This window comes from Staurois parvus, unplaced genomic scaffold (assembly GCF_062004578.1).
Source record: "Staurois parvus isolate SC_StPar_1 unplaced genomic scaffold, SC_StPar_1.0 ptg000441l, whole genome shotgun sequence".
Taxonomy (NCBI): Eukaryota; Metazoa; Chordata; class Amphibia; order Anura; family Ranidae; genus Staurois; species Staurois parvus.
In genome coordinates this window covers 1,451,090-1,472,762 of record NW_028318237.1, presented here as the reverse complement: position 1 = coordinate 1,472,762, position 21,673 = coordinate 1,451,090, and the positions used below count along the sequence as shown (strand labels likewise).

At 42.8% G+C, this 21,673-nt stretch overlaps 1 protein-coding gene across 6 annotated transcripts in view; it reads left to right on the top strand.

Moving 5' to 3' along the window:
• DNAJC6 (DnaJ heat shock protein family (Hsp40) member C6) overlaps window positions 1-21,673 on the top strand; it is a 139,168-nt gene that overhangs the window by 68,058 nt on the left and 49,437 nt on the right. For all 6 annotated transcript variants that reach the window (XM_089687958.1, XM_089687959.1, XM_089687956.1 and 3 more), the window contains 4 exons: window positions 2,088-2,210; window positions 7,324-7,457; window positions 9,376-9,570; window positions 12,985-13,102. In XM_089687958.1, coding sequence (XP_089544084.1) covers window positions 2,088-2,210; window positions 7,324-7,457; window positions 9,376-9,570; window positions 12,985-13,102 — 570 coding nt within the window. The remainder of the gene's footprint in view (window positions 1-2,087; window positions 2,211-7,323; window positions 7,458-9,375; window positions 9,571-12,984; window positions 13,103-21,673) is intronic.

Here is a 21,673-nt window from a genome sequence, read left to right as displayed (position 1 = left end):
GTATAATACATAGGGGGGGGATATGATCACCATGTATAATACATAAGGGGGGATATGATCACCATGTATAATACATAAGGGGGGATATGATCTCCATGTATAATACATAAGGGGGGATATGATCACCATGTATAATACATAAGGGGGGATATGATCACCATGTATAATACATAAGGGGGGGGGGGGTATGATCACCATGTATAATACATAAGGGGGGGATATGATCTCCATGTATAATACATAAGGGGGGATATGATCTCCATGTATAATACATAAGGGGGGATATGATCTCCATGTATAATACATAAGGGGGGATATGATCTCCATGTATAATACATAAGGGGGGATATGATCTCCATGTATAATACATAAGGCGGATATGATCTCCTTGTATAATACATAAGGGGGGGATATGATCTCCATGTATAATACAAAAGGGGGAGGGGTATGATCTCCATGTATAATACATAAGGGGGATATGATCTCCATGTATAATACATAAGGGGGGATATGATCTCCATGTAATACATAAGGGGGGGATATGATCACCATGTATAATACAAAAGGGGGGGGGGGATATGATCTCCAAGTATAATACATAAGGGGGGGATATGATCTCCATGTATAATACAAAAGGGGGTGGGATATGATCTCCATGTATAATACATAAGGGGGGATATGATCTCCATGTATAATACATAAGGGGGGATATGATCTCCATGTATAATACATAAGGGGGGACATGATCTCCATGTATAATACATAAGGGGGGATATGATCTCCATGTATAATACATAAGGGGGATATGATCTCCATGTATATTACATACGGGGGATATGATCTCCATGTATAATACATAAGGAGGATATGATCTCCATGTATAATACATAAGGGGGGATATGATCTCCATGTATAATACATAAGGGGGGATATGATCACCATGTATAATACATAAGGGGGGATATGATCACCATGTATAATACATAAGGGGGGATATGATCACCATGTATAATACATAAGGGGGGATATGATCACCATGCATAATACATAAGGGGGGGATATGATCTCCATGTATAATACATAAGGGGGGGATATGATCTCCATGTATAATACATAAGGGGGATATATGATCTCCATGTATAATACATCAGTGGTTCATATAGTGAACTCGGTGTAGAGTAATTCCCCCTGAGGTCATCACAGAGGACAAGGGGGCGCTCTTTACGTCTGGAGGAAAAGAAATTTAATCTACAAGCAAGGAAAGGTTTCTTCACAGTGAGAGCTGTGAAAATGTGGAATAGACTCCCTCAAGAGTTAGTTCTGGCCAGCTCAGTGGATTGCTGTAGGAAAGTCCTGGATTGTTTCTTGAATACACAGAATATAACTGGATATAACATTTATAGGGAAAGTTGATCCAGGGAATATCCGATTGCCTCTCGGGGGATCAGGAAGGAATCTTTTCCCCTGCAGGAGCAAATTGGATCATGCTTTGCTGTGTTTTTTTTTTGCCTTCCTCTGGATCAACTGTGGGTGTAGGATTATAACTTTTTTTTTTTTTTAATGGTTGAACTGGATGGACTTTTGTCTTTTTTCAGCCAGACTAACTCTGTGTGTATATGTGTGTGTGTATATATATATATATGTATAAAAGTGTGGAAACTTTTTGAAGACCCCTCATAATTTGGCATTCATTAGGATTATAACTTTTTTTGGTTGAACTGGATGGACTTTTGTCTTTTTTCGGCAAGACTATGTAAATTTCCTCTTAACCTCTTACTTTTTACTTCCCTCTTTTCCTTTCCCATCCTCCATCCTCTTTGCTCTTTTCTTTTTCTCTTAACTCCTCCCTTCTCTTTCCCGTTTTCCTTTCTCCTTGGTCTTTTACTTCTTCTTTCCATCCTAGCCTTTCCCCTCTCTCCCCTTTTCCTTCTTTCCCTTGTCATTCTTCTTTCCCTTGCTTTGCTTCCTGCCTCCCCTCCCATCAATCACCCTCCTGTAGTTGTAATAACCTGATGATCTCCCTGTGCCCCCCCCCCCCCCCTATCTGATTATAAGTGGCAGCTTTGATGGTTGCTTATGTCTTGCAGGTCTCAGAATGCAGTTGGCCTGTAAGACAAGCTCCCAGCTTGCATAATTTATTTGCTGTTTGCAAGAACATGCACAACTGGTTACAGCAGAACCCCAAAAATGTCTGCGTTATACACTGCATGGTAAGTGACTTCTCAGCATTAAAAGAAACCACATTATTCCATGGATTGATCCATTGTTTTTTAAACAATGCAAAATAGTTTATGTTCATCATTTTATTTATATATATATATATATATATATATATATATATATATATATATATATATTACACTCACTGGCCTCTTTATTAGGTACACCTGTTCAGTTGCTTGGTAACACAAATTGCTAATCAGCCAATCACATGGCAGCAACTCAATACATTTAGGCATCTAGACGTGGTGAAGACGACTTGCTGAAGTTCAAACCAAGCACCAGAATGGGGAAGAAAGGGGATTTACGTGACTTTGAATGTGGTATGGTTGTTGGTGCCAGACGGGCTGGTTTGAGTATTTCAAAAACTGCTGATCTACTGGGATTTTCACGCACAACCATCTCTAGGGTTTACCGAGAATGGTCCGAAAAAGAGAAAATATGCAGTGAGTGGCAGTTGTGTGGATGAAGGAAGAGGTGAATAGGCAGACTGGTAGGAGATAATAGAAATTCAACAGTAACTCAAATAACCACTCGTTACAACCAAGGTACGCAGATTACCATCTCTAAGTGCACAACATGTCGAACCTTGAAGCAGATGGGCTACAGCAGCAGAAGACCACAGCGGGTGCCACTCCTGTCAGCTAAGAACAGGAAACGGAGGCTACAATTCACACAGGTCACCAAAATTGGACAATTGAACATTGGAAAAATGTTGCTTGGTCTGATGAGTCTCAATTGCAGCTGCGACATTCAGATGGTAGGGTCAGAATTCGGCGTAATCAACATGAAAGCACTGATCCATCCTGCCTTGCATCAACGCTTCATGGATGTGCAGCTGACAAATCTGCAGCAACTGCATGATGCTGTCATGTTAATATGAACCAAAATCTCTGAGGAATGTTTCCAACACCTTGTAGGATCTACGCCACAAAGAATGAAGGCCGTTCTGAAGGCAAAAGGGGGTCCAACCCAGTACTAGCAAGGTGGACCTAATAAACTGGCCGATGAGTGTATATTTTAAAAGGGACAGGCTCAGATGGTAGTAATGGAATCTTCTATTCCTCCTACCAGTCCATCCCCCACAGTTATTACCTTTTATACCACCAGCCCCTCCCTCCTAGATTGTAAGCTCCCAGGATCAGGACCCTCCTAACCCTCTTGTATTGAACTGTATTGTTGCTGTATTGTCTCCCGTTATATTGTAAAGCGCTGAGCAAACTGTTGGCGCCATATAAATCCTGTATAATAATAATAATAGTGACAGCAGTAAACTATGCACAAGACAGACACCCAGAAACTGTCCAAGGTTTGCCTGGCACTTTTATTCAGCAAGCAAAGTTCAACGCATGAGTGTTTTGTACAGCAAGTCCATAGCACAAAGCAAAGAAAGTATTGATTTAACACCCCCAATTTACACCTATGCGGCCATGCGGGCTGCGTTTTGCACAGGCAAGAGAGCCCATTCATTTGAATGGCCCATGACACGCAGGGAAGAAGTCCCTGCACTTCTTTGGAAAACGCAGCCCGCACGGGAACCTCAGTTCCCAGTACGGTTGCGTTTCCCAGTGCGGGCGGCGTGCCATTAGAACTAATGGCACCCGCCCGCAGGTCCGCAATTCTCTATGCGGGTGGTGCGTCTGCACGGATTTTCGTGTGGATCCACAGCTGCACCACCCGCATAGATGTGAACGGGGGGTAACTGAAACTGGAAAGTGCAAAATCTGGAACAGTACAGCTGTACATGGGAGCCAATCAGCTTCTAACTTCAGCTTGTTCAATTAAGCTTTTACAAAAAAAAAAACTGGAAGCTGATTGGTTCCTCTGCAGAGCTGCACCAGATTTTGCACTCTCCAGTTTTAGTAAATCAACCCCAGAGTCTTAAACACTAACTAAAGTCAGGTCACTTCCTGAGCAAACAAACAGGTAGCGCTTGAACTTGTTAGTGTTCTGTCGGCACTCAGACTTTTCACCTAACAGCAGGCTTCCTGAGCAGAGAGAGAAAGAGAGCCCTCAGCATCAGTCCTCTCACTTCTATAAAGGTCTGTGGGCAGCTGAGTAAATGAATGAGGTCTGGCTACAAAGTGAGACTGTGAACCTAGAAATGGAGGTTTTATCTCACCAAAAGCTTTATTGTGCCTCTAGGCTCAAGGACCCAAGACTAACATTCTGAGAAAACGAAAATGTTGTTTTCTTCATGTTCGTCAAACCCCAGAACCCTTTACTATTGTAAAGGTGAGGAATTTAGGTGACACAAATGTACTGTCCACAATCCTGCCCATCAGTGCCTCACTAATATATTTTATTATTATTATACAGGATTTATATCGCGCCAACAGTTTGCTCAGCACTTTACAATATAACGGGAGACAATACAGCAACAATACAGTTCAATACAAGAGGGTTAAGGAGGGACCTGATCCTGGAAGCTTACAATCTAAGATTTTATATATATATATATATATATATATATATATACAGTGGGGATCGAAAGTTTGGGCACCCCAGCTAAAAATTTGTATTAATGTGCATAAAGAAGCCAAGGAAAGATGGAAAAATCTCCAAAAGGCATCAAATTACAGATTAGACATTCTTATAATATGTCAACAAAAGTTAGATTTTATTTCCATCATTTACACTTTCAAAATAACAGAAAACAAAAAAATGGCGTCTGCAAAAGTTTGGGCACCCTGCAGAGTTAATATCTTGTACTGCCCCCTTTGGCAAGTATCACAGCTTGTAAACGCTTTTTGTAGCCAGCCAAGAGTCTTTCAATTCTTGTTTGAGGTATCTTTGCCCATTCTTCCTTACAAAAGTCTTCCAGTTCTTTGAGATTTCTGGGCTGTCTGTCACGCACTGCTCTTTTAAGGTCTATCCATAGATTTTCAATTATGTTGAGGTCAGGAGATTGTGAAGGCCATGGCAAAACCTTCAGTTTACGCCTCTTGATGTAATCCTCCGTGGATTTCGAGGTGTGTTTAGGATCATTATCCATTTGTAGAAGCCATCCTCTCTTTAACTTCAGCTTTTTCACAGATGGCATCAAGTTACCATCCAAAATTTGCTGAAATTTTATTGAATCCATTTTTCCTTCTACTCGTGAGATGTTCCCTGTGCCACTGGCTGCAACACAACCCCAAAGCATGATTGATCCAACCCCATGCTTAACAGTTGGACAGAGGTTCTTTTCATTAAATTCTGTGCCCCTTCTTCTCCAAACGTACCTTTGCTCATTCCGGCCAAAAAGTTCAATTTTAACCTCATTGGTCCACAGAACTTGTTTCCAAAATGCATCAGGCTTGTCTATATGTTTATTTGCAAAGTTCAAACGATGATTTTTGTGGTGAGGACGTAGAAGAGGTTTTCTTCTGATGACTCTTCCATGAAGACCATATTTGTACAAGTATCTCTTTATAGTGGAATAGTGTACCACAACTCCAGTGTCTGCCAGATCTTTCTGGAGGGATTGTGCAGTCAAACGTGGGTTTTGAATTGTTTTTCTCACAATCCTGCGAGCTGTTCTGTCTGATATTTTTCTTGGTCTTCCAGATCTTGCTTTAACTTCCACTGTTCCTGATGACTGCCATTTCTTAATTACATTCCGAACAGAGGATATTGACATCTGAAAACTCTTTGCTATCTTCTTATAGCCTTCTCCAGCTTTGTGAGCGTCAACTATTTTCAGTTTCAGTTTTCTAGACAACTGCTTAGAAGAACCCATGGTGCTGATTGTTGGGGCAAGGTCAGATGAGTCTGGGCATTTAAAACCTTTGAGATTGACATCACCTGGTCTTCCCAGACGATGATTGAGAACAATCCACGACACTGGCAGGTCTCAGCTTTGCAAAGGGGGCAGTGCATGCTATAAATTCTGCAGGGTGCCCAAACTTTTGCAGACGCCATTTTTTTGTTTTCTGTTATTTTGAAAGTGTAAATGATGCAAATAAAATCTAACTTTTTTGACATATTATAAGAATGTTTAATCTGTAATTTGATGCCTTTTGGAGATTTTTCCATCTTTAATTGGCTTCTTTATGCACATTAATACAAATTTTTAGCTGGGGTGCCCAAACTTTTGATCCCCACTGTGTATATATATATATATATATATATATATATATATATATATATATACTGTGTATACGAGGGCAGACTGAAAAGTTCTCAGCTGTCTTAGCCCAATGTATTTTTGCTGCTCGTAGTACATATCATATATATACATTTTTAACAGTCTCGCCATATTTTATTTCTGCCAGGCTAGCACTGTGACACTCCTAGGTTTAATACCCATTGGAATCATCACCTGTTGACTATCTGTATGACTTTGGAAGGGAAAGTATAGTGTTGGCTCCACTGGGTAGGGATTTTAAATAGCTGTGTGCCTCTAAGAATGTCATATTTATCAAAACAAAGGAAAGAATGGTATCAAAGTGGACCTTTTAATGAACTGTACAAGTTTACATGAATAGATTCCTGACATGTTATAACATACAGCAACAGTGTAATGTTTCATAAAACTTCCACATCTTATTATTTAAAGGTGTCCTTTAATTACAGTCAGATGGCTTTGCCTAGGCAGAGAGGGTGTCATTAGTCTGCTACAGGCAGGAGGAAGCATTTCCGAAGTCTCTTCTTCCTCAGTTATCAGATTGTAATATTGTAACTTTTGCAGTAAGTTACATCGGGAGAGACTACAGCAGGGGGCTGGTTTGTGTCAGACATTTGTGAACGTAGGCATTAGGGCTGGCTTACATGATTGTGTCACCTCTGAGATGGCACCTTAGTCCAAGAAGTAGATAGTGACCCTGGATGATGCCCAAACAGAGATGGTGCTGTCTTTGAGAAGTGAGAAGTAGATAAAGGCATTGTCATGAGTACTATGAGCTCTATGGAAGGTAATAAATACCTGGAAGTGTTATATAAACAGTATTCATCATGCTGATTTGAACAATGATTGCTTTTATAATTTTTTTCCTTTATAGATGGTACTACACGAGTTAATATGTATAATACTGACAGTGAAATATGTACAAAGCAGGGTAAAGCTTTAAGTTATCTTCAGTTTGGTAACAATAATTGTTTTTTGTACTCTGTTTTGTACAGGATGGTCGTGCCGCCTCTGCCGTCTTAGTCAGCGCAATGTTTTGTTTTTGTCATCTTTTCTCCAATCCCATCCCCGCCATCCAACTGCTCAATGCAAAACGCCCAGGTATAGGCCTGTGGCCGTCACATAGACGGTAAGTACTGCCATGTGTTACAGGTGGAACTAAATGTACAGGATAATCAAATACAAAATCAGGATTTTTTCCAACTGTGTTTGGACCTGGAACCTCGTCTAGGAGAATTAATGTTTTCTTACATGGACACAAAACGTTCTCTTGTAACCTCTACACCAGGGGTAGGCAACCTTTGGGAGGTGGAGGTTTACCTGAGCAACATGAAAGAGATCAAAGATCACTGGGTGCCCTTTTTTTAAAGAAATTAACTAGCAAGGCCTAACTAAATAAGTAAGGAGAACTTAGAAAAAATAAAATGTCACTGTAAAAATATGAACGTAGCCTACCTTAAATGTGGATAGTGTCAGTAGGGCAGAGGATGGTGTCAGTGGAGCAGAGGATGGTGTCAGTCAGTAGGGCAGAGGATGGTGTCAGTAGGGCAGTGGATGGTGTCAGTAGGGCAGTGGATGGTGTCAGTAGGGCAGTGGATTGTGTCAGTAGGGCAGTGGATGGTGTCAGTAGGGCAGTGGATGGTGTCAGTGGAGCAGTGGATGGGGTCAGTGGAGCAGAGGATGGGGTCAGTGGAGCAGAGGATGGGGTCAGTAGGGCAGTGGATGGTGTCAGTAGGGCAGTGGATGGTGTCAGTAGGGCAGTGGATGGTGTCAGTAGGGCAGTGGATGGTGTCAGTAGGGCAGTGGATGGTGTCAGTAGGGCAGTGGATGGTGTCAGTAGGGCAGTGGATGGTGTCAGTAGGGCAGTGGATGGTGTCAGCGGAGCAGAGGATGGTGTCAGCGGAGCAGAGGATGGTGTCAGCGGAGCAGAGGATGGTGTCAGCGGGGCAGAGGATGGTGTCAGCGGGGCAGAGGATGGTGTCAGCGGGGCAGAGGATGGTGTCAGCGGGGCAGAGGATGGTGTCAGCGGGGCAGAGGATGGTGTCAGCGGGGCAGAGGATGGTATCATTAGAGCAGTGGATGGTGCCTGTAGGGCAGAGGATGGTGTCAGTAGAGCAGTGGATGGTGTCAGTAGGGCAGAGGACAGTGTTAAAAATTTTTTTTTTTAATTATTTTATTTTATATTTTTTACAATTTTATTTCTTTAATATATTTTGCATTTTAAGCAGCCCTGTTGGGGGCCTGTGGTGAAATATCAGGGGTTTGAACAGACTCCTAATGTCTCACATTAGAGAAAACGATTGCGATTACAGTCAAATTACATATTTACCAGCCCCTTCCCCCGCTCTCCATCCTGAATCGATCCCCCGCAGCAGCCGGTCAGATAGGAGAGGGGGGAAGCTGGCAGTGCTATGAGGGAGGGGGCAACCAGGGGAGCACACAGGGACCCATACGGCAGAAGGAAGGGGAACCTGGACTGGAGGGGTGGCGGGTGCAACATTTACTGGAACTGATCCCCTGTATTTTCCTCCTGCAGCAGCTGGATGTCAGCAGGAAGGAGAGTAGGAAAAGCAGACATCCAGCTGCTGCAGGGAGTAACTACAGGGAATTGGTTCCAGTGAATACCGCCCCCACTCCGGTCTAAGTCCAGGGGTCGGCAAGGAAAGGGACAATGTACCCGACGTGTTCACGATCGACGGCTTGCCGACCCCTGCTCTATACATTGCATGCCAGTGCTATCCCATACGTAAACATGCATTCAGGGTGTCCATGTGTCTGTATTTACCACCTATGTAGCTGGGGTTTGAATCATAGCTCCTGCAGCAACTTCTTTTAAGTCACACCTGAATAGGTCCAAACCTGTTAAAAAAAGAAAAACTTTTTCCCCATGATGCAGTAGTAGATTCCATTGCTCTTTTCAAAGTGGGTTGTACTGTCATACAGCATGGTAGACTGTATGGGGTCAGGACAGGAAGCCATGGAAAATCTCTCCTGTGGGGTCGCAGGCTGGAGTTCAGCTTTAATATTTGTATTTTATTCTCTTCTAGGTACATAGGGCATATCTGCGACTTAGTTTCTGACAAGCCGGTACACCCCCACTGCAAGCCTATTGTCATTCGGAGTGCCACCATCAGTCCCGTGCCCTGCTTCAATAAACAGCGGAATGGATGCCGGCCGTTCTGTGAGGTCCTGATCGGGGAGACTCGTATCTTCAGCACCATGCAGGACTACGAGAGGATGAAGTGAGTGTCCATGGCCAAGGCTTAGGGCATGTTCACAACAGATTATATTTCTGGTGCAGGAAAATACAGATGTCATTCAGTATACATTGGTGTGCGCCAGCAAAGCCTGAGCTCCAGGTAGCAGGGCACCGATAATAATGGAAACCTGACAGCAGTTGTAACCACATTACCCAAATCCTAAAAAATAGGCTTTGGCTTTAGATATACTTTATCCCTTAGCACAGTAGTGGTCAACGTTCTTGATATGCATCCCCTTGCATCACCAAAGGATTGCACTTCATATTTGGTGAAAGTAAGGTTACAGAATGCCATCAGAGACTGCAGATATGCAATAGGAGATGACCAGAAACTATGGACATGCTACAAGAGATGGCCAGAGACTGTGAGCATGCTACAAGAGATGGCCAGAGACTGTGGACATGCTACAAGAGATGGCAGGAGACTGTGAGCATGCTACAAGAGATGGCCAGAGACTGTGAGCATGCTACAAGAGATGGCCAGAGACTGTGAGCATGCTACAAGAGATGGGCAGAGACTGTGAGCATGCTACAAGAGATGGGCAGAGACTGTGAGCATACTACAAGAGATGGGCAGAGACTGTGAGCATACTACAAGAGATGGGCAGAGACTGTGAGCATGCTACAAGAGATGGGCAGAGACTGTGAGCATACTACAAGAGATGGGCAGAGACTGTGAGCATGCTACAAGAGATGGCAGGAGAATGTGAGCATGCTACAAGAGATGGCCAGAAACTATGGACATGCTACAAGATGGCCAGAGATTGTGAGCATACAACAAGAGATGGTCACAGACTATGAGCATGCTACAAGAGATGGCCAGAGACTGTGAGCATGCTACAAGAGATGGCCAGAGACTGTGAGCATGCTACAAGAAATGGCCAGAGACTGTGAGCATGCTACAAGAGATGGTCACAGACTATGAGCATGCTACAAGAGATGGGCAGAGACTGTGAGCATGCTACAAGAGATGGGCAGAGACTGTGAGCATGCTACAAGAGATGGCAGGAGACTGTGAGCATGCTACAAGAGATGGCCAGAAACTATGGACATGCTACAAGATGGCCAGAGATTGTGAGCATACAACAAGAGATGGTCACAGACTATGAGCATGCTACAAGAGATGGCCAGAGACTGTGAGCATGCTACAAGAGATGGCCAGAGACTGTGAGCATGCTACAAGAAATGGCCAGAGACTGTGAGCATGCTACAAGAAATGGCCAGAGACTGTGAGCATGCTACAAGAGATGGTCACAGACTGTGAGCATGCTACAAGAGATGGCCAGAGACTGTGAGCATGCTACAAGAGATGGCCAGAAACTATGGACATGCTACAAGAGATGGCCAGAGACTATGAGCATGCTACAAGAGATGGCCAGAGACTGTGAGCATGCTACAAGAGATGGCCAGAAACTATGGACATGCTACAAGATGGCCAGAGATTGTGAGCATACAACAAGAGATGGTGACAGACTATGAGCATGCTACAAGAGATGGCCAGAGACTGTGAGCATGCTACAAGAAATGGCCAGAGACTGTGAGCATGCTACAAGAAATGGCCAGAGACTGTGAGCATGCTACAAGAGATGGCCAGAGACTGTGAGCATGCTACAAGAGATGGCCGGAGACTGTGAGCATGCTACAAGAGATGGCCGGAGACCGTGAGCATGCTACAAGAGATGGCCAGAGACCGTGAGCATGCTACAAGAGATGGCCAGAGACTGTGAGCATGCTACAAGAGATGGCCAGAGACTGTGAGCATGCTACAAGAGATGGCCAGAGACTGTGAGCATGCTACAAGAGATGGCCAGAGACTTTGATCTTTCTACAATAGATAGAGACTGTGGACATGCTACAAGGGATGGTCAGAGACTAAATACACTTTACATGAGACTGCTAGAGATCATGGCTATCACAGGTTACAGAAAGCTGTCAGGGACTGCAGATATGTAGTAGGAGATGACCAGTGACTATGGACATGCTAAAGAGACTGTGGGCATGCTTCAAGTGATGGTGGACAATGCTACAAGGGATGGTCAGAGACTAAAGACACTTTACATGAGACTGCTACAGATCACTGATATCACAGGTTACAGACAGCTGTCAGAGACTGCAGATATGCAATAGGAGATGACCAGAAACTATGGACATTCTGCAAGAGATGGTCAGAGACTATGGGCTGCTACAAGAGATGGTTAGAGACTATGGGCTGCTACATGAGATGGTCAGAAACTATGAGCATGCTGCAATAGATGGTTAGAGACTATGGGCTGCTACAAGAGATGGTCAGACTATGGGCTGATACAAGAGATGGACAGAAACTTTGAGCATGCTACAAGAGATGGTCAGAAACTATGAGCATGCTACAAGAGATGATCAAAAAATGAGGGCTGCTACAAAAGATGGTCAAAAACTATGAGCATGCTGAAAGAGATGGTTAGACTGTGGGCTGATACAAGAGATGTTCAGAAACTATGAGCATGCTACAAGAGATGGTCAGAGACTGTGGACATGCTACAAGAGATGGTCAGATACTAAAGACACTTTACATGAGACAGCTAGAGATCATGGCTATCACAGGTTACAGAAAGCTTTCAAGGACTGCAGATATGCAATAGGAGATGGCCAGAGACTATAGACATGCTACAGAGACACTGGACATGCTACAAGGGATGGTAGACAATGCTACAAGGGATGGTAGACAATGCTACAAGGGATGGTGGACAATGCTACAAGGGATGGTGGACAATGCTACAAGGGATGGTGGACAATGCTACAAGGGATGGTAGACAATGCTACAAGGGATGGTGGACAATGCTACAAGGGATGGTGGACAATGCTACAAGGGATGGTGGACAATGCTGCAAGGGATGGTGGACAATGCTACAAGGGATGGTGGACAATGCTACAAGGGATGGTGGACAATGCTACAAGGGATGGTGGACAATGCTACAAGGGATGGTGGACAATGCTACAAGGGATGGTGGACAATGCTACAAGGGATGGTGGACAATTTGATATTTCTGTAATACGAGGAAAAAAAATATAGAAAGAGGTGGACAGCACAGAAAAAATGTAAGATAGTGTAAAACATTAAAAGCCTTTTAACTACTAAAAGCCAGTAAGAACATTTTTCTTCACTGGCTTCAGTAAGCACCTGAAGACAGAACTCTCTGTAAGGGCCCCAGGGGCCACACAGTAGGTGCCAAAGGTCCACAGGATGAGCAGGGGCTTTAGTAACACTACTCAGGATTGTCATGTTTTTGGGTACCCAGTGTAGGTAGAGGGGAGAAAGATGCTGTTCCGCAGTACATTAAAAGTCACCGTTTGTCTGAACTAGTGGTATCTTCTTTCCCATCCAACCTGGTTTATTAATTCAATTGTTTTCCCCGTTTAGGGAATATCGGGTTCAGGAAGGGAAAGTCGTGTTTCCTCTAGGTGTCACAGTTCACGGGGATGTTGTTGTCTCTGTTTATCATATGAGGTCCACAATTGGTGGCCGACTACAAGCAAAGGTAGGTACTATGAATACCATAATTCGGTATTGTCAAGCTGCTATACAGATTTTCTGTTGAGTTCATCAGCTGGAAAATGAAAAGTTGATTATTTGTGCTACCTAAAGAAACAGAGAAAGATTTTTGTAAAGTTAGCAATAAGGATAGGATCCATAGTTCAAAGTGATTCTAAACATATTTGTTTTCTTTAAAATAATAAACATGTCATACTTACCTTCCCTGTGCAATCATGTTTTCCCCTAATCCTCTTCTTTTCAGGTCCTCCTCTGGCATTCCTGTCTCCTTCTCCCTTCTGCGTGCCCACCATAGGAAGCCACTTCCTAAGGGGGCACACATGTGGGCTCGTTTCCGAGCCGGCACAGGGAGCAGCTCAGCCCCACTCCCTCCTCACTGGCTGTTATTGACAGCAGCAGGAGCCAATGGCTTCCAGTGCTGTCTCTGAGCCAATGAGTAGGAAGAAAGCAGAGATGGCCTCTGCTCTTGGACACAGCACTGTATCAAGATCAGGTATTTATAAAGGGGGATTTTTTTTTTTTACCTAGATGCAGAGAATGCATTAGGGCAGTGGTCGGCAAGCCGCGGCTCGCGAGCCACATGCGGCTCTTTACACGCTTTAATGCGGCTCTTGTGTGCTGGGCGCCCGCTCCCCTCCCTCCTCTCGGGCGGCAGGGACTCTGCAGCGTGATCCAAAAAAAAAACAGCCAGGGCAGCGCGCTCAAATGCAATGATTGGCCAGTCTCGCTGCCACTCACATCCTGATAGCCAGTGATTGGCTGTCAGGATGTGTGTAGACGGGGCAGCGTGACGAACATGAGAGGAGCTAGGCTCCTCTCACAGTCCGCCCTGAAGACCGGAACGGCGCGGGAATACGGCGAGAGGAACGCGCGGAGCAAAGGTAAGTGAATTGACACGGGGGGGACTTGGCTTACTACTTGGGGGGGAATAGTACTATGGGGGATGAAATACTATATGAGGGATGAATTAATATGGGGGATGAATTACTATATGGGGGATTAATTACTATGGGGGATGAATTACTATGGGGGATGAATTACTATATGGGGGATTAATTGCTATGGGGGATGAATTACTATATGGGGGATGAATTACTATATGGGGGATGAATTACTATATGGGGGATGAATTACTATATGGGGGATGAATTACTATGGGGGATGAATTACTATGGGGGATGAATTACTATGGGGGATGAATTACTATATGGGGGATGAATTACTATATGGGGGATGAATTACTATGGGGGATGAATTACTATAAAAACTTATTGAAACTAAAAACAGTGTACCATCCTATGTATTTTCAGTTTTAAAAATGTGGCTCTCAAAATAAATTTCAATCGTGGTTTTGGCGAGATTTGGCTCAGTTGAAAAAAAAGGTTGCCCACCACTGCATTAGGGTAAAAAAAAAACCTGCCTTTAGAACAGATTTGCCCTGTCTGGAAAAATTGAGAGGCAAAATGAAATTGCCCTTTTTGGTGTCTCTTTCATAGTTTGAGTCGGTTAATTGGTCTGCGTTGAACTGATTCAGGTCGTCTAGGCAAATATTTGCATTGATTGTGGAACAATTGCAGTTCAATTTGGTTTTTATTATCGACATACACAGTTGGTTTCAATCGGATATCAATCAAAAAATTTGGCAAAAAAAAAAAAAAGTTAGGCTCAAATATTTTCCTCGGATCTCTTGTACGATCAGAAGTAGTCATGCGCCACTTTCTGGTCTTTTAACCAACAAAACTAAGCTTTTAAGCGGAATATCGATCAAAGGCTCAATTAAAAGTACTGCACAATCTTCTGAGGCTGGATGAAATTGCAGAATATCAGCTTAGCACAGCCAGTCGCTGCATTTAGCACAAACGTTTTAATCCATATGATAAAGCTGCTGAAAATGGATTTTTAAGTGACTCTAGAATTGAAGGATCCCACCGAGATATTCAAGCCAAATACAAGTTTATTCCAATTATATCCTAAAAAGTGCAGCGCATACAGAAATGTGAAACCCAAAATAATCAATTTAAATGACCAATCCGATATGAAAATTCAGGTTTTACCTTGTCAAGATTTATTCTGTAATAAACAATATGCGCAGCGCTTAAATGAGCGATGAAAGTGAAAAAAAAAAACGATGAAAATGGAGATAATATCAAAAGTCCGTAAATGCAATTCGGTGCTCAATAAGTATAGGGTAAAACAAAGTGAGCGCTCTATAGGAAGCAGCTGCAGCACTAAGGTAACCATACAAAACCTCAATAAAACTGTAAATCTGAAGTGCAGCGCTAATAAAAGTGACAGTTAAAAGTTCATATATAATAATCTAATAAATCCTTTTTGTGATACACATATAAATCCCCCAAAGATAACTCCAACTATTAATATAATCAATATCACTTCAAAAAATGTGTTTAAATAAATCCACACACAATTCCGTCTTAAAAAACAGAAACCCCAACAAAAATTTGAAATAAAATAAAATATAAAAAAATATATAAAAATGTATATAATAAACCCAAAGTGTCCAAGTTCCAAAATTTTTTTTCAATCCAGTAAAGCAGAAATTGATTCTAAGTACTCCATGATAACCTCAAAAAAAAGGAAAAGAAAAAATGAATAGTGTATTACCCTTAAAAAATATATATATATACTTCACTCTGTGCACACCACAAAAACACACCAAAATATGTGCAAAATAAATTAAATATATATCAATCCAAATAAATCAGCAAATAAATAAATAAATAAATGAATAAAAATAAAAAAATTAAATGAATAAAAATAAAAAAAACCCAAATCGTGAAAAATGTGATCACTCCAACCACAAGTGAATAGTGATACTAGGTACTAGTACCCTCTAAACTCCAGCCAAAAGTGATACCAGGTACTATTACCCTCTTCCAGTAATTTCAAGCATGAGCTGACATAGGAAATCCGTATCTCTCAATCCTTCATTTCCAGGGGTATTCCTCCCAACTCCTCATAGAAGCATAAAAGGCTCTTAGGCAGGATCCATAAAAAGGGACAAATTTTAATAGAAACTTACATATAAAACAGGGAAATCCAGCTTCCAGCATTGCTCTCTCAAAATTTTAGGTTGAAAAACACATGTTTCCAACCAACAAAATGGCCACGGCGACTAAGTGATGATATTAATGATCCCAACTGCAGCAGAATTCAGATGCTAGTGCTTGGAAGTAATAGCAAAATTGCGCACTCACCAGATGCGCATTGAATATGCGCATATAAATATGTCCACCATGGACCACTTAGGGGAGCGGGGTATGTCAGGCGTCTGGTAAACTTCCTTCTAGGTATGAAACAGCGCAGCAGTAAAATCTTGGAATTAATTAAGATCTGCTCATCCAGAGGTCCCCTTTAGGAAGGATGGGTCTGCAGCCTGTTTACAGGGATTCCCTCCTCTGGGTGCTAGGATAAGTCAGGATCATCTGCAGGCTCTGTAATTTAATAGCTGCATAAAGGAGCCACAAAAGAAGTGCCCATTGTGTAGTAAATTAAATACTTTATTCCATGGAAATTGTAGGTTAAAAGGGTTAACAGTATTGCAGAGTGAAGGCAGCACTGACCAAGAGTAAAGATGGCCGCCGGACCTACACGTGGCTCCAGCGGCGTGACATCACAGTGTGTTGGTTCCTCCTAAAGCTTTTCGTGCCACGCATGTCCTCAGAGGGAGACCAATAAGTGTTCATCCACCACCTTCAAAAGGTGTACTTGATCACCGACAACTCAATGTGGTCGCATATATACCACCAGCGTCTCCCAGTGAATTGTAAACTCACCAGATGTATCGGCTGCCGGACCTACACGTGGCTTCGGCGGCGTGACGTCACGGCATGTTGGTTCCTCCTAAAGCTTTTCGTGCCACGCATGTCCTCAGAGAGGAGACCGATAAGTGTTCATCCACCACCCTCAAAAGGTGTACTTGATCGCCGACAACTCAATGTGGTCGCATATATACCACCACCTTCTCCCAGTGAATTGTAAACTCACCAGATGTATCGGCTGCCACTACAGCAGCACAAATGGCTGTAAAACCCTGCCAGCACGTATGCAGCTTGTCGCAGCAATCGGTGTATGAAGAGCATCCTCTCTTGTGCCGGCTTTAACAAAATACGGCTCACCGAGAGCATAGAATAGTTCCCATAGTGTAGTACAAGCGTACCTCGGTATACGAACGCCTCGGTTTGCGTAATTTTCGGTTTACGAATGAAAATCCATTGAAAATATTGCGTCGGTTTACAAATTTGTTTCGCAATTCGAAGTAAGTTTCCCTAGGATGCATTGCGCCTGGGAGGTTTATAGCGCCGGCCACGTGTCTTTAAAGTGCACTTTATAAAGAGTTTTGAACAGATAAAACTTTTTTTTTACTTTTTTCTGACCTCCGGGACAGATTGATTTTCAATGCATTTACAAATCTTTTTTTTAATCATGTCCCTGTACAGTATTTATGCCTTTAAAGTACACTTTATAAAGACTTTTGAGCAGATAAGACTTTTGTTTTACTTTTTTCTGACCTCCGGAACGGATTAATTGGCTTTCAATGCATTTATGAATTAAATTTTAATCATGTCCCTGTGCAGTATTTATGCCTTTAAAGTGCACTTTATAAAGCGTTTTGAACAAATAAAATACTTTTTTTTTTAAACTTTTTTATGACCTCCGGAACGGATTAATTGGCTTTCAATGCATTTACACATTAAATTTTAATCATGTCCCTGTACAGTATTTATGCCTTTAAAGTGCACCTTATAAAGAGTTTTGAACAGATAAAACTTTTTTTTTAAAACTTTTTTCTGACCTCCGGAACGGATTAATTGGTTTTCAATGCATTTACAAATTCATTTTTAATCATGTACCTTAATGCAATTCAGTGCTCAATAAGTGTTCATCCACCACCCTCAAAAGGGTGGTGCCTTTAAAGTGCACTTTATAAAGAGTTTTGAACAGATAAAATACCTTTTTTTTTTTTTAATTTTTTCTGACCTCCGGAATGGATTAATTGATTTTCAATGCATTTACAAAAAATTTTTTAAGATGTCCCTGTACAGTACTTATGCCTTTAAAGAGCACTTTATAAAGAGTTTTGAACAGATAAGACTTTTTTTTTTACTTTTTTTCTGACCTCTGGAACGGATTAATTGGTTTTCAATGCATTCCTAAGGGAAACCGCGTTTTGGTTTACGAATTTTTCGCAATACAAAACGTCCCGGAGAACGCTTTAAATTCGTAAACTGAGGTACGCCTATATTTATTAGTAGAACCATAAGTGCACAGATAAAGTAAAGCATAAATAAGCCGGCTTACATTTGTGGCCGCTGCCGACCCGGAATTGTGTAGTGGCGTGGCATCAGCACTGTAAATACTCCCCGATGTGTTTTATCCAATAGGATGTTCACCCCTTGAGAGCGTCCTATTGGACGAAACACGTCAGGGAGGAGTTACAGTGCTGACCCCACATTGAGTTGTCGGCAATCAAGGACACCTTTTGAGGGGGGTGGATGAACACTTATTGAGCACTTTTTATTTAAAGTTATACCGAATTGCATTTACAGACATTTGATATTATTTCCATTTTCATTGTTTTTTCACTTTCGTCGGTCATTTAAGCATTCCACATCTTGTTTATTCTAGTTTTATTGGGTTTGTATACTACTTAATTGTGCCAGCTGCTTTATATTGGCAGTCAGCGCGGATATTTGTTTTATATAAGATATATTCCGTGCATAATGTGCAAAGGAAATGCCAGATATTACCCCATCAAGGTAAATTAAAGTCAAATGTGTTATGGATGAGTTCACCTTTCATAACATATTACATGTTACACCCATATTCAGGGTGTAACATGTTATGAATAGACCAACCCCCTCTCTACCGCTTTGACAGCTAGCGGGGGATCTTCTCTCCCCGTTAGCCTGCAAAATTGAAAAAAAAAACGAAACGCATCCGGGCGGGTGGAGCACAGTGTTCTGTGAATGAGAAACTACAAGTCCCAGCAGCCTAAGGCTGGTCATACACTATACAATTTTCTGTCCAAATTCCTTTAGATTTACCCTCAACTATGTAGTGCAACGGCCGGCCTAATTGGATACAATTGAAAGTGTTGTTTAGGATTGACCTCCTATTACATGATGTTTGGTAAATCTAAACCAAAAATCTCAAGAAAATTGTATAATGTATGGCCAGCCTTAGCGGCTGTCGGCTTGTGATTCTCAATAAATGACTACGGTGCTGTGGAGCGCTGTGATAGTTCATTGATTCTTCCAGTCAGTATACCTGCTTGCCTGTACATCCTGTACAGCAAGCAGATATACTGACAGGTCTGCAGGAGACCTGCATGGCACCAGCGATCTGCAATAGTTTACAGGCCCCTGCAACAAAAAATAATAATAAATGCACTTTTTTTTTTTACCTGCAGAAATATGAGCATTGATTATTTTTTAGCAAAAGGTGAACTTACCCTTTACTGTAAACCAATGTTCAATCTATTATACCATGATATAATGTATTTATTATACCATCTGAAGTACAAATTCAGATTTTACCCTGTCTAGGTATATCTTGTGCATATGTCAGGAAAAAATGTGTCAAATGCCAGATATTGCCCCGTCAAAGTATATCAACGTATCCCAAAGCTGAGCCCTGATAAAGGGGGATTCCTTGACCGCCGAAATGCGTTGACTACTGACTTTCCATTGGTTGTGACTTCATTGTGAAGAATAAAGGATATATGGATTATTATATCTTATATATTTACGACTTGACTACTGTAACTCCCTCCTCACCGGCTTACCTCACCACAGGCTATCCCCGCTTCAGTCTATCCTGAATACTGAGGTCAGACTCATCCACCTTACTAACCGCTCCATATCCGCCACCCCCCTCTGCCAATCCCTCCACTGGCTTCCGATTGCCCAAAGCATAAAATTCAAAATGCTAACATTGATGTACAAAGCTGTCCATCATACTGCCCCAAGTTACATCACCGACCTGATATCCAAATACCACCCAACACGTACTCTCCGCTCCTCACAAGACTCTCTAGTTCCCTGGTCTCCTCCTCCCATGCCCGTCTCCAGGACTTCTCCAAGGCTTCCCCCATCCTCTGGAACTCCCTACCCCAATCCATCAGACTATCACCTACTCTCCTCTCCTTTAGGCGCACCCTGAAAACCCATCTCTTCAGGGAAGCCTACCCCGCCCTCAGCTAATTACTGAACTCCTCCACTCTCCTACCACTCCATCCCCCACAGCTATTTCTCCTGTACCACTATCCCCTCCCTCCTAGATTGTAAGCTCCAAGGAGCAGGGCCCTCGAACCCCTCATGTATTACACTGTATTATTATTGTACTGTCTCCCATTATTATTATACAGTATTTATAAAGCGCCAATAGTTCGCTCAGCGCTGTACATTACAAAGGGAGACAGAACATGTGACAGAACAATACCAATACAATGCAAAACATGAGGGGATCGAGGGCCCTGCTCCTTGGAGCTTACAATCTAGGAGGGGGGATGGTGGCACAGGAGGAGATAGCTGTGGGGGATGGAGTGGTAGGAAGAGTGGAGGAGGTCGGCAGGTTAGCAAGGGGTGGGGTAGGCTTCCCTGAAGAGGTGGGTTTTCAGGGTGCGCCTAAAGGAGAGAAGAGTAGGTAATAATCTGATGGGTTGGGGCAGGGAGTTCCAGAGGATGGGTGACACCCTGGAGAAGTCCTGGAGGCGGGCATGGGAGGAGGAGACCAGGGAACTAGAGAGAAGGAGGTCTTGTGAGGAGCGGAGTGTGCGTGTTGGGTGGTACTTGGATATTAGGTCAGTGATGTAGTTCGGGGCAGTATGGTGGACGGCTTTGTACGTCAGTGTTAGGATTTTGAATTTGATCCGTTGCGCAATCGGAAGCCAGTGGAGGGATTGGCAGAGGGGGGTGGCGGAGACGGAGCGGTTGGAAAGGTGAATGAGTCTGGCAGCCGTATTCAGGATGGACTGAAGCGGGGATAGCCAGTGCTGAGCAAACTGTTGGCGCTATATAAATACTGGATAATAATAATAATAATAATTTAACTAATCATTTGATTTTGGGTTTCTTTGGTTTAGCTGAACATCTGAAGTTGGATGTGTCCCACTTGCCTGTCGTCCTCAGTTTGTATTTTGTGACCCATTTGATAACTTCTAACAACCTGTATCTGAAGAAAGCCAAGTCCAGCTCCTCTACTTTATTTCATTACATACTACTGGATGATAATATAAAATAAATGTATAAAGTAACCTCCGGATTCCAACCAGGGGCAGACTGACCATTTGGAAACTCGGGCACTGCCCGAGGGCCCGGGGTCAGTAGGGGGCCCCATCAGATGCCCCTGGTACCTTTTTCATAGGCTATTTTGAGTTTGGGCAAGGACACAGGGGCCCCATGATCCCCTATTGCTCGGGGGGCCCCATGAGTTGTCAGTCCGCCCCTGATTCCAACTCCCTATATCCACTTTCCCAAGCAAATATCGATCATTGTTTGGCCAATTTAGATCTGTACATGGGAGGTCACCATTTGTT